The sequence below is a fragment of the Falco cherrug genome, chromosome 8 (genome assembly GCF_023634085.1).
Source record: "Falco cherrug isolate bFalChe1 chromosome 8, bFalChe1.pri, whole genome shotgun sequence".
In the NCBI taxonomy this organism is placed as follows: Eukaryota; Metazoa; Chordata; class Aves; order Falconiformes; family Falconidae; genus Falco; species Falco cherrug.
This window is the reverse complement of record NC_073704.1, coordinates 20,997,065-21,010,984: the sequence shown is the minus strand read 5'-3', so window position 1 is coordinate 21,010,984 and position 13,920 is coordinate 20,997,065. Positions and strand designations below refer to the sequence as shown.

The 13,920-nt window shown below is 36.9% G+C and overlaps 1 protein-coding gene across 7 annotated transcripts in view; it reads right to left on the bottom strand.

Moving 5' to 3' along the window:
* Positions 1–53: 53 nt before the first annotated feature.
* The window catches only part of TLK1 (tousled like kinase 1), a 91,501-nt gene continuing 77,634 nt past the window's right edge, over positions 54–13,920 (bottom strand). For all 7 annotated transcript variants that reach the window (XM_055718285.1, XM_055718284.1, XM_055718281.1 and 4 more), the window contains 8 exons: positions 10,716–10,797; positions 10,348–10,439; positions 10,172–10,261; positions 9,215–9,384; positions 7,910–8,045; positions 5,212–5,323; positions 4,809–4,916; positions 54–1,811 (listed from right to left, as the gene is read on the bottom strand). In XM_055718285.1, coding sequence (XP_055574260.1) covers positions 1,635–1,811; positions 4,809–4,916; positions 5,212–5,323; positions 7,910–8,045; positions 9,215–9,384; positions 10,172–10,261; positions 10,348–10,439; positions 10,716–10,797 — 967 coding nt within the window. In that variant the 3' untranslated portion in view covers positions 54–1,634. The remainder of the gene's footprint in view (positions 1,812–4,808; positions 4,917–5,211; positions 5,324–7,909; positions 8,046–9,214; positions 9,385–10,171; positions 10,262–10,347; positions 10,440–10,715; positions 10,798–13,920) is intronic.

Below are 13,920 nucleotides of genomic sequence, written 5' to 3'. Positions count from 1 at the left end.
TATGGTTAGCTGATTGACCCTTACTTGAAATGCAAAAACACGCAATGAAAACCTTGAAATTTCAACTGTCATTGTTTATTACTGTTTTGGCTACATTCTCTACAATTTCAGCAGCATTTTAGAGAGACAGTAAATGTTTCTTATATACAATGAAAACAAAATGGCTTGCAACATCAGAAACAAGAGCAACAGTTTAACTGTACAATACTAAATGAAAACCTGTGGTACTATAGCCTCCTTCTTCTGTAACATGGACAAAATTACATATAGGTATTCAGCCTCAAGAATGGGATAGTAAAAAGAATAGTGAATGGGGGAGAGATACAATGTTCTGAAAAATAAGTTTCTACCATACAAGGCAGTTAGAAAATGTTTCACATTTTAAAATATCTGTACAAGCCACAAGAAACATTTCCTTGTTGATAGGAACTTCCAGAAACAGAGAATAACCATGAGTAACTTCTACATCTAGTATCAATGCGCTCTGCAGGTTGAGAACGCAATAAACTGACTTAAAGAACTGTACTGTATATTGCCGACACAGATCTGTTTTACATGCCTTGATTGTTAATGAATTACCTATTCTTAATCTCTCTATAACGTACAGTTGACTTGCACTTAAGGAGGTCATTTGATTCTTTCACAGAAGTAAAAGCAACGTCATTTAGCAGCAATTAAAAGCGCCTTGAGGGAGACTTAAAAAAAATACAATATCCAATTAGAAAAAGCCATACTTTAAACATTTGTACAGGAATAAGTTGCTGAAATTTAACTGAAAATGTGACATCTGTACAACAATTTACAATAGAGCTAGAAGGGAATTTATCATTATTCCTGCATAGAACATTATACATGGCCTGTTTTGCATTTGGTTTCATACTGTTGCTTGCTTTTATCAGAAGCCTGGAAAGTTTCACAAGTTTCAATACCACAGCAAGTATAGTATTTTTTAGAAAACCGAGTGGATTTCAAAATTAGCAATCTATTTGAGAAATAAGTACCAGGAATTCCATATCACCCTTCCAATCTAAATTCAGTGAAATACCACCATGGTTTTGGAGGTACAAGCCTGAGTTGCCAAATAAAATACTACAATTTTATCTGAGGAATCTGATACAGAACATCTCTTTGACCATCTCACTCTCCTTCCTTTGGTTTCAAAAGATCAATGTCTTGTAAAGATGGCAGTTTGTTTAGTTTACAACCAGGCACAGAATTTTTCCCGTGTTTTCAAATTTGCGCACTACCCTTTTTTATTTAAATAATGAAAAACTACCCTTCATGTTAGAACTTTCCAGTATCAACCAAATGTACTTTAAGTATTAAAAAGATTATTTACAATGTTCCCCAGAAAAAACTAAAAACCTTTTCTTCAGTCTTAAACACAGTATACCTGTTAAGAGTGTAACAGGCAGTGTCATCCTTCAATGTTTAAAGGTATTTCTCAGAAGGGTACATTTATTCACAGTCCATGATCCATTCCAATCATACAAATGACACTATGTAACAGGACTTCAGCCTGAAAACACAGTTATCAAACTTGTCCTGTGTAAAAACACTCAAATGCTTTCAAGCTCAAGTCTGCATCTGGAAACTACACAAAGGTATCATGCCATACTTCGGCTGGAGAAATTTCAGTACGAAATAATGCTTGAAGTAGGTGGTGTAGGGGATGCTGCTAGCCCAGTCATATGCAAGTTTCCTGAAGAATTTGATCTCCTCATATGAGGAAGAAGATAAGGATCATTAGCCAGCTGGTGGACATCAAATCTATCCTCTTTTCGGTATGCTAAACAGCGTCTGATAAAGGCCTAGGAAAGAAATGTAAAACATTACAATACTATTCCCAAATAATTATGTCTGCTTATAAGCAAACATGCATGTCCTCCAGGATAAACTGGTTCTAAACAAATTCATGTTTTTATGTAATTCAAATCATGACAGTGTAACATTTTACTACTGAGTCCAATGAAAAAATATAATGTCACAGCAGAAAAAAAAAATCAGCAAATTAATTGGCTTCAAATACTCACACTTCCAATGTGTATTTCCATGTTTAGGAACTATATTTACAAGTAAAACATGAGCATCTCACACAATTACAATGATGCATCCCTGAACAGCTTAGTAAAAACCAGCAGCAAACGTCAGAAGATTGAAGAAGTAGAAAGAAGCTCCATGGAACTTCTAAAACCTTTCAACTGTGTGGTAGATGAAGAACAGACAGAAGATGCAGGGACAGAATTTCAACACTTTAGTTGACCTTTGACAGCAGACATTGCCACATGTGCCATGACAGCATAGAGCAAAATATGGAATTTGGCAATGGTGGTTGCCATGTCCAATAGGCATTAGGTAACGAATAGACTATTTAAGAAACCACTACCTAGCTAGAACTCCTTTCCCAGGAAAAAAAAAACTTAATCCCATTTGCTTAAAAAATATTTAATCAATTGAAAAATTCTGTAGCTAGGACTGTTCTTGAGACACTACGTTATCCTACGATTAGGTCCATACAATGTACGCCAATCACTTTGTGCTGAAAGTTTCTGTCAAGTCTTATGTCTAGCATACCCAGAACATTTGGTCTCCTGAGAGCTTGGGCTTCAACATTTAATGATAGAAAATCCTTATTATTGCTACAGAACTGATTAGCACATCATTACTTAATTTAGAAATTAATTTAAAAGAATTACATATCTTTTATTTGATAAACCTGTTCAGCTCTTTGTTCTTTGCTCCAATTAAAAACTGCAGATTAAAGGAAAAAAAATCTGTGATAAAAGTTCCTAAGAATCCTGCTAGAATTTACTTCTATCATTTACATATCCAGCACGAACAACGCACAAAACAAAAATCATGCACATCTGTTAATATATATTCAGATGTTTGTGCATATTATGGATTTTAATGAAATTCTTCACAATAAATCCTTCATAATGAATGAATTGTTAAGATTTGTTTGCAATATACTCAGAGTAAAAGTTTGTGTCTAAAATGTTTTTAAAATGCTTCATGCTTCTGTGGCAGTGTGGACACATTACTGTAATGCAAAGGAGAACATTGCACAAAGTAGGAAAAAGTGAGGAAGATCAAAGGACAGTTACAGTCTGAAAACTAACTAACAACGTAATTTCAGGTTCCGTATTTATTTCATCTCCATGTTTTCCCAATCAGAATTTCAGTTTACAATCTGTTATTTTCCAACAGCCAGGCCTATAAATCTGAAAGGCAATTTGGATTCTACACAGTCATCATAAATAGAATGAATTTACAAGTTAGCTTGAAATTGTTTTATACCATTTTCACCAGAGAATAATTTCTCCCTCTCTCTTACAGCTATCGTGACAATGTTAATAAAAGTAGAGAACACTGAAAGCTTATTTTAGTCTTTCAAACAAACAAACAGAATATGGAATACACAGAGAATGTAAAATAAGTTGCCAATTTTCCATGCTGAACTGTCTACTCTTTCCCAACCTCCTCTATATAAAAAATTACTAATGACAAAGAAACACAAAGTTAAAGGACAGGGATATAAACTGTTAACATGTAATGTTATCAGTTATATGATGCATATTTGTCAACTGCATTCAAGGGACAGAATTTTTCCAAATAGGAATCAAGAAACAAAACCAGCAAATAAAAACCTCAACCAAACAAAAAACCCAGGACACACTACAATTCTTCAACCAAAAATCTCATAACCTTAACTGCAACTCGCTCACTAACACCACTTCTAGAGAATATAACCCATGGAAATACACCATGAATTGTAACAGCATACTTATGTACCCAAATGACTGACCTTCTTGGGAAGTTACAGCCTCTAGAAATAGGTTTCCTTTCCTTTATATCTTTAGAAGCTAAACCTTAACATTGCTGAATTTTTGCAGCTTGTGTCCCAGATCTAAGTATGTCTAATTAGTTGCCGAAACTTGAACAGGCATTCTACTATCCTGGCATTTTTTTCAATGAGCACATCTCTACTGCATCTGGCCATGAATGTATCTTTCAAAAACTGGGAGAGTTTTAAAAACTAGTAACACATATACAGTTTTCTTCCACATTCACAGACTTGGATTTGTGTTACGAATGCTCACAGCAGCAATCATTTGGGAAACCACCTTAAATCTGTTTCTGAATAGCTGGTCTATGGAGATGAGTTTGATACTAGATATGATTCAGAATAAGATTTTTAAATACACGAAACATTGCCATCCACACCTTTGTGGCAGATCAACTATTTTGGCAGTCTTACCTCCTGAATCAGCATAAACAGGATCTTACAGATTCTTAAGAATTTATCTTTCTAAACTCAGCTTTCAGTTAATACACAAATACTATGACCTTTCAAGGAGAAGAGTGTTATCAGGCATATCCTCCAGGTATTTGGTAGTCAAATAGTTCTTCAAGCCAATAAGGCTGCAGAGAATAACATTCACTATTTTCAGAAAAGCTCGTTACTGTTAGAAGTATTTCACAAGAACTTCTAGCGAGACAGCCTGAGTGAGACACATAAGCTCCTCTGGGAAAAAGCAAAGCAGACAATTTTTTAGGCGGCCTACTTTAAAAATGCTTGAAATTTTCTGGAAAACATATATATATATATATAGTCTTGCCTCGAAATACATGATTTTGTGAAGTCCCCGAATAAGTTTGCTTAAATAAAAACATAAAAATACTAGTTCTCCATCATGATTCTCTATATATTTAGTTACTCCATCACACAGCATTAAGTTAATTACACCTGAATCCTTTGTGATGAATGTTTTAACTGTTAATATGGAGTTCATATGAAAAGTTACCTTGGCTTCATTGCTTACAACAGGTTTCACAGGGAACTGAACTTCTGTGGCTTTTAATATTGTGTTTTCTTGTAAGATATCTTGCTGTGATTGATTGTGGCCAAATGGCTGAAAAATAAGCACATGATTTTCTTCATGAGAGTTATCCAACTACTCATAAACTTCATAAATATTTATGCTATAGTAAATTGTTGCAGTGTTAATACAAACTGCTAACTATTCTGTAAATAAGAAAGCTTCACTCCAGATTTTCTACATTTCTTGCAATATCAATGCACACCATCAAAAAGTAACACAAGTGATTTTCCACACAGATTCATGTCTTTATGACTATAATTCACATCTACCAGAATCAGACATTTACACTAGAACTCTTAACATTTTCAAACAACATTCTCCTTACCTTTCTACCATAAAGGCATTGGAAAAAGATTACTCCAACTGACCATACGTCAACCTTATTAGAAATCTTTGGTGGCTCCTTGCCAACTACAAAACACTCTGGAGGCAAGTACCTGGAAAACAAAATGCAAAACATGGATCTCAGTGTCTGCAAGTAGAAGTACAGCATCACTAAAACTTGTTCAAATATGAAATTATATAAACACTTCATGTACATATCTCTGACATTCTAACAAGATATTCTGACAACTGTACAGCTGCCTTATGAGCCACATTCCAACACCTTGCACGCCCACCAAAACTGACATTACAGGCATTCCAACACCTTGCACACCCATCAGAACTGACATTACAGTTTTTTATGTAGTCAGTCAGTCAAATAGAGGGTTTATTTCAAGCACAAATACTAACATTCTTTACTTAAATCAGTAATTATCACTTTTTTTTTTTTAAAATGGGATCCTAGGTTAAATAGGAACCTTCTCTATCTATCGGAGCAAGAAAAGATGAAAGCCACATAGGGTATTTTACAGCAAGACCCGGTTAGGAATCAAAGATAATGTAGCTGTGGCTTAAAGACCCTTTACTTAATTTTTTAGTAAGAGAGGACATTAACCAGAGGAGTATATGAGACAAAGATGATTGTTATTTCCATTCCTGTAGTTTGCAGGAAGCCATACTTCAAGAGCCGAAAGTTGAGGCAGTTCCTGTGCCATTTTTGAATTACAAAAGAACTGGTGAAATGGAACCTCCTTTAAAAACTAAATGAAACCTCCCAAACATATCAATATGGGGGCAGTTAAATATTATTGACTGTAGTATCTAGAACAGAAAAAGATATAAAAGTTGTTAGAGCAACTAAAACCCATTAGAGCAACTAAAACTCAGACATTCTTCCATCAACAGCATACAAGGCTTTCAAAGAAATTTTGAAGAAATATTTGTGGAAATGGAAATAAGCAGAAAAATGAGATAAGAATGTAACACAAATTTGAATTTCACACAGTATCACCAAATCTCTTCTGAATACTCATGTACAATTCTGATTACAACAATCAAGAAAAATGAGCTTAAAGTGATGCAAGTGCAAAGAAAAATACTAAAATGATCTCAAGAATAGAGAGCCTACAACTCACGGGAAAAAAAATTGAAGGCTATAAAAACACCAAGGAGCAGTACTACGAGGGGAAACAACCTACTTCAGGGAGGACAGTACTGGCACAGGAACAAACAAGTATAAACTGGCCACAAATAAACAGAGTCTGTAAATTAGAGGATTAGGTTTCTAATGATCAGAGAACTGAGGTTATGGAACACACTTCATATCAGATTACTGGGGACAAAACATTAAATGTAATCAAACGCCTGTAAGTTTACAGAAGAGATTATGTGACCTAACTGCATGGAAAGACAGGTAGCCAGACCCAGCGACTGAGGAAACCCCTTCCAGAACTATGCTGCTGACAGTTTGTGCAATCTACTCTGAACAGACTCATCCCCCACCTCAAACTCACTCAAGATACTTCCTTCCTTAATGAAGATTTTATGCTTAGAGAAAGTGTGGATTCAAAATGCAAAGATTCATCGTGAACCTATAATGGTCACAGACCTTTTTTGATCTTAGTTTACAGCACCACTAGGTGCCTGTAGCATTTTAGATGAAATTGAAAGGCCAAAATTTTTTTACATACATTCCTACACTACAATATTTAAATTGTTGTTTAAATAGAAAGAATAGCAAAAGCCTAACACTTCCAAAATGCTTCAATTTGAACAATCATCTTTTTGCATCGTCTGCACATTGGTATTTGTGCAAGAGTATGTGTGTTTTCTTTTCTAAAGCATCTGAGGGAAAAGGCAAACATTTTATCACATGCAACTTCCAAATATGGGAAAAGTTGCAGAGGAAATGGAATGAAACTGGCTTCTCCATTTAGGGTTAGGTTTCAGCTCCTGACCCTGAGCTTGCTACAGGCAGAATGAAAAGAAAAAGAGAAATGAATTCACAAGTAATAACCTGGCCAATATAGGCTTTCTATTCCACCCACCCAGACACAGCTACCATGCACACAGGCTCAAAGAGCTACTGTGCCATGAAGAAGCTGTATCCTTAGAGAGCAAATTCTAGAAAGCTTTTCTGCAAGCAATGAAATGCTTATTGTCATTCCAGCTCTGTAGGCAGCTCTAAAACTTCAGGTTTTTGGACAAGCATGCAAGTGCACACAGAAAACAAATCAGAGCTGCTGAGCTGTCATTAACCTTTAAGATGGAAGAGTAAATACTCTTTTGTCCTAAGGACATTACCTGCTGGTAATCCCTGCTCTAAGATTTCCAAGGACTAAGCACCCACACTTAAATCATCATAGCTCTGTCAAACATCTTCAACCACCCGCAGCCAAAGATTAAACACCTGCTTCTTCAGGGAAACGATGTTTCCAAGTCATAGTGATCATCTACACATTTTTTTATACATCTATAAAACCAAACAACACATACTCACACTCTCTTATCTTACTTGTTATGTTACCATTCTAATACTTGGGAATATCAACATTCACAGCACTGCACAAAAATCTTTGTTTCTCATCCATGTTAGTATTTTTAATCCTAGCTCTCTCTCCAAATTGGCTTTGTAAGAGCTTTTATGAAATCTAAACAATGACCCAGAGTCTAAACAGCAAAATCAAACCAAGCATTACCAGTAAGTTCCTGCTCCCTGTGAAGTTAAATCCATTCCATCCACACCATAGCTATCATCATCCATTATTTTGGACAGGCCAAAATCCGTAATTTTTATTTCTCCACATGCTGTTCCATCCACAAGAAGGATATTACCTATCCAGGGGAAAAAAAATACTTACTTAAAAAAGATAATAGAATGCTTTATTGTCAAAACCAGGTACAATTTTCAGAAATATCTAACTTCATGAAGGTTAAGTGACAACTTTACATCATCTTTATATCCTCAAGTCCACAGTAACTTGACTATGACACACTTCAGTGCAGTCTTGGGAACTCTAGGTTATCATCATGATCTCAAATGGCTTCCTCAGCTGGGAAGCGGCTGGACAGTGAGGAAATATCAAAATGTAGTAATAAAACACCAAAACATAGCAGCATATCAGTTACAATCAAGTTTCACATTTTTCTGCACAGAATATATCCTACACTATGGGTTTCAGGGTTTGCATATGCCACAAAATTGTGCCAAGAAACTGCTGCCATACTATGAATCGTACTCCACGCATCAAAGTTGTGCAATAATTTCTTGATGTGAAAGTTATTTGATAAAGTTCCTCTGAGAACAGAAATTAATGAGACTAAGAATACACTCTGTACAATTCCATAATATGCCAGAAATCTGTATGAACAATTTATTATACAGCAGCAAGCAAACAGGCTGGCACTGAGTTACATTACAAACCCCACACCTGGAAGTGTAGCAGACTAAAGTACATAAAGAATACAAGCATCATTCATGCAAGGTGGTAAAACAAAGGCATGGAATCAAGACAGAATATATCGTTTATGACAATGCTTATTATTAATTGTAAAGAATACTTCTGTAAAGTCCTGTTTTGAAGTGCTTATGCTAGGATGCTGAAAGTGATTGATTACCTATTTCAATCCTTCACAGGTTAAGAAATACCCAAGGGAAAAATTATTTACACACCAGCATTCCACAACGATCAGACAGGACTGAGTCAACTAATGAACTGATTACAGTGCTAAATACCAGTATATGCATCTATGTGCTATATGATTTTTTTTACAAATTCAAATCAAAATAATATGAAGCAGAAAAGTTACGACAAACTTTTTTCCAAAGAAAAGACAGATGATTTTGGCAATAGAACTAGAAAGAAAAGTACACGCTTTTTTCAGTTGCTTACAATAAGCTTGACGTACAAAGGTAATTTTGGTATTTCCAGGCACGAATTACAAAGAAAATAAAGGATGATAAAAAAAAGGTTACATTTTCAATCGTAACATTCCTCATTTACCTGGTTTAAGATCATAGTGTATAATAGGGGGCTTGATCTCATTGAGATACCGTAGTGCATTTACTATTTGCATTACAATGGACCTAGCTTCCTTCTCTGACATCAATTTATGTTGCTTGAGATAGAAATCCAAGTCATTGCCTTCACAGTATTCTAACACCGTGCAAAACCTACAGCAGAATTCAGAGAGACAAAATTAAATAACATATCAAACTGCACAATGAGAAATGTAGATGTGACAACCCAGTTTGATACTGGCAAGTTTAAGAATGGCTGCCTGAATATTGAACTATATGAATGAAATTGTTAATAGAACACATGGCATAACTATTGGCTTACGGAAACTGACATCAATCAGAATATTCATACTTACCAAAAGAGAAAATGCATCCATACTGAAGAGAGGTTAACAAAACCCCCCTCCACTTATTTATGTAGGCTTGTTTCTAAATAGAAAAATATATTCACTGTTCCTTAAGATATGCCATCATTTCATGCAAAGAGGTGCAGCCCTGTGACTATGGGCTACACTTAGGGTGATAAATGCTTCTGATGTCATTTAATCTTGGAAACTTGTCTAAGCTACAGCAACCTTTCAGAGCTGCTCTGCAGCAGCCCTTGCTCTACCCAAAAATATTACAGCACATCCCTTACACCCTCACGACATCCTGTAGGGCTTGCTAGTCAAGTGTTGCAAAACTGTTTTCAACACTTCATAGAAGGTCTGCAATATTTAGCTGAGAGAAAATCCTGCAACTAGTGTGTTTGGGGTTTTTTTTGTTGTTTTTGTTTTTTGTTTTTTGTTTTTTTTTTTAATGTCCCCTCAAGGAAACCCTAAATGCTTTGGCTGAAAGCAAGAACATACTTTTGTTCAAATAATCTTCATTTCTGTTTATCTAGTACACACCACTAAAATCCTTGCCAAGTTCTAGAAAATGTATCATTTTATGTACTTACGTATCTGTATCCAGGGAGAAGTAGTCATACAGTTTAACTATCCGGGGGTGATCCAGTTCTTTGTGTATTCTATATTCTCTGCAGGCATGTCTAAAAGAAGACGGATATATTAACCTTCTACAAACAATAAAATGCTATTCAATTTAACATATGAAGCGTAAGTCATTAATATTTACTTGTGGTAGTTTTCTTTCTTTTCATCCCTCCAGCTTTTGTTAAGCTGGTGAATCTTCACAGCAGCATATCTTTGTTCATAAAGATCAAAAGCCTAAAAAAGAAACCCCAAAATATGGGAAAGTTATAACCAAAGATGATAAAAATAACACCCAATAAAGAGAGGAAAAAACCTGGCATTTAATTCACAAGTCTATTGTAATGTTACCTCTCTCCACACGTTAATCGAAGTTTGCTCAACCAGTGTTTAAAGAGTATACTACATTACAATCCTTCTGCTTATTTAGATTCCCTCCCTCCCCTCAAAAATGAAATGTAAAAATATATACGTGGCTCAAACATCAGATATAGCAGACCCAACACACTCTACCTTGTATACTTCACTGAAGCCACCTCGGCCAAGTAAATGGAGTAACAAATACCGTTCATTCAATGTGGGGTGATCTTTAAATCTACAGAGAGAAAAAAAAAAGATTTAATTCTAATTAAGTTATACAAATAAAGAGTCTAAAATTTAAACGTCTTAGCATTACTTCTCAAATGGAGGTTTCTTTTTACTAGCAGTATTTAATATGCTGACACCATGACTAACCTTATGGCAAACAATGTGACCGATTTCATACTTTTTGACTATTCTGTGTACAAGTGCTATCACAATACCATTGTCAAATCAGTCAATTCTGGTAAACTTTTTGTTATTTCTTTCTATTTTTGCCAGAAAAACATCCTTACATTTAAACATGTGGTACACGGACACTTTCTTTGTTGTGCCAAATTTTAAAGCAGCCTCAAACTTCAGCTTTCTGGAACAGACAAGGAGGGTATTCTTCCCATTTCACATGAAACAGGACCATATCTGTTGAACATACCTGCTTCTTTTTAACAAAAATGAATTCTATATAACACTAAGAAGTTAACAAACAATGAACAGCAATATGGGGAAAACACACCAAAGGACTGACTATCTGCTTTTACTCTAATCAAAACCAAGAAAACACTCCTTCCAAACACAAAATGATGCTGTGGGACTGAGCAAAGGACCATAGTCTCCTGAAATGTGCTGAAGACAAAAATACATCCTTCCATCCAACCAGGGGAAGGGAAGCGAATACTCACCATATTCCTAATGCAATGATAAGACAAATACACTCATGAATCTAGGGCCAGCTGCCAATTAAATTCCATAGAAAACTTTAAGGAAGGGTTTAGAGCTAGTCTGGCAATAGGCTATCCCACCCTTCCATGTTCCCTACAGTTCTGGAGGCATGGTCATAGCTAGTAAAGTGTTTGAAGGAAAATGCATATTCTTGCTTTCTGTGCCCCTTAAAAAATAAAGCTTTCCCTTTCCTCACTACGAAAATACATATTTCAATGTTAAAGGAATTTCTTTACAAAATCCTGAACAGTAAGTAATGCACTCAGAAATAACAAATTTAGAGAGAGCAACATTAGGCAATTGATGTCATCTGACCAGTAGCTCAATTCTTTAAAACCACACTTGACAAATTTAGATTCTTATTTTCTTAGTCCTTCTATTACATGTATGCTTCTAGTAGGGCCAATCTTGTGAACCTTACCACCTCCCCTCTCCACTGCTGCTTTTGCGACCGTGTGTGGCTCTCCATGGCTCAGGACCTGCACCTTGCAGGTAGTCCCAGCATCACACGGACTCTAAATCCAGACAGTGAAACCCTAACCCACACTCTCAACTTGTCCTGTTATCCCAGTGCAGTGGGGTAAAGATCACACGCAGACATACAAATTTACCCATCTCTAAACTGGGCAATTTTCCTATGGCTGGAAATACCTCCTATGTCAAGGCTGGAACCCTGAACAGGTGAGTCTGCTGCCTACTGCATATGGGACACTTGGGGAGGGCGTACATGAGCAAGAGATGTAGAAGGGAATGTTGCTAGAACAAGAAAGAGGGCTCCGCATCTGGAAGCTGAAAACCCAACAGGATTTGAGTCAGGACCCAACAGCTGCTCTACTTCAGAACCCTCCCTCTTACCAAGTGCCGAAGTTGCCAAGATGTGTTAGTAAAAACTGCAGGGACCCAGACCTAAAATACCACTCTACTGCTTCTATATTCTACATTATGAGTGTAAGCTGCAGCTTGGCCACTCCGTAAACCCTCAAGTCTAAACTCCCACAAAACCACAAACACACAGCTTAAAGCTTTTTGTTCTGTACCATGAAATGTGTCAACACTGACTGCAGAAAATGAGCACTGAAACTGCAGTATTCTGCTTGTCCATGACCTGGAACTCTGCTTTCAACTGGGACTGTAATTTGGACATTCTCTGCCCCACATATGAAATGTTTACACAGTCAAAGCCTGTCCTTTTTCTGTGGCATTTACTACTTCATGAAGGATACCCCCCCCCTTTTTTTTTAAAAAAAACCACCTTCTTTTAATGCAAATATATAAGATTAAAAAAGGTTATAATTTAACCTGCAAAGAATGGCTTGTTTATTTGTTGTAGGGCATTTATTTTTAAAAGAAAGTATTCTGCCATTGAATTCCAAGCATCAACAGCCACTATTTTTCACATCCAAAATACAACACCAGTTTAGCTACCAATTAGCACTAAATGGTAACAAAAATTTTCTGTATTCCTGCAGGGTAGGTATGGGGACCACTGAAACAACTGAGCACAATTTCACATCTTGTTGCTTTAACGTTTAAGTCTTTCTGTATATATAATTCTACTGTGTCTAAAAAGTAAAAAAAATAAAGTTGAATCCTGAAGTCTTAAGGCTACTGTTTCACAAATATTTACTACCGCAGAAAGAAAGAAGCCCAGTCCCATCATCTCCTTCCCCCTGGCTGCTCATTCCATCCTTGCATTGCCCTCTCTCCTCACAGCAGCACAAAACATTTCTGCAGCTGGGGCAAAGAACTACACAAGGAAATTGATCTGGGGTTAAAATGAATCCAGAAAAAGAAACCACAGGAGCTGGTTTTCACAGAATCACAGGATGGTCAGGGTTGGAAGGGACCTCTGGAGACCATCTAGTCCAATCCCCTGCTCAAGCAGGCTCTCCTAGAGCAGGTTGTACAGAATGAGAATGACATCCAGGTGGCTTTTGAATGTCTCCACAGAACAAGCCTCTGCAACCTCTCTGGGCAGCCTGCTCCAGTGCTCCGTTACCCTCAAACTAAAGAGGGTTTTCCTCATATTCAGGTGGAACTTCCTGTGTTGCAGTTTGTGCCCACTGCCCCTTGTTGCTTGCCACTACTGAAAAGAGCCTGGCCCCATCCTCCTGACACTTGCACTTAAGGTATTTGTAGACAGTAATAAGATCACCTCCTCCAGTCTTCTCCAGGCTAAATAGGCCCAGGTCTCAGCTCTTCCTCATAAAGGAGACACTCCAGTCCCCGAGCCATCCTCATCACCCTCCGCTGGCCCCTCTCCAGCAGAGGAGTCCTGTCACACTGTCTCTCTTGAACTGGGAAGCCCAGCCCTGGGCACAGCACTTCAGATGCAGCCTCACCAGGGCAGAGCAGAGGCGGCAGGATCACCTCCCTTCACCTGCTGGCCACACTCCTCTTAATGCACCCCAGGATCCCA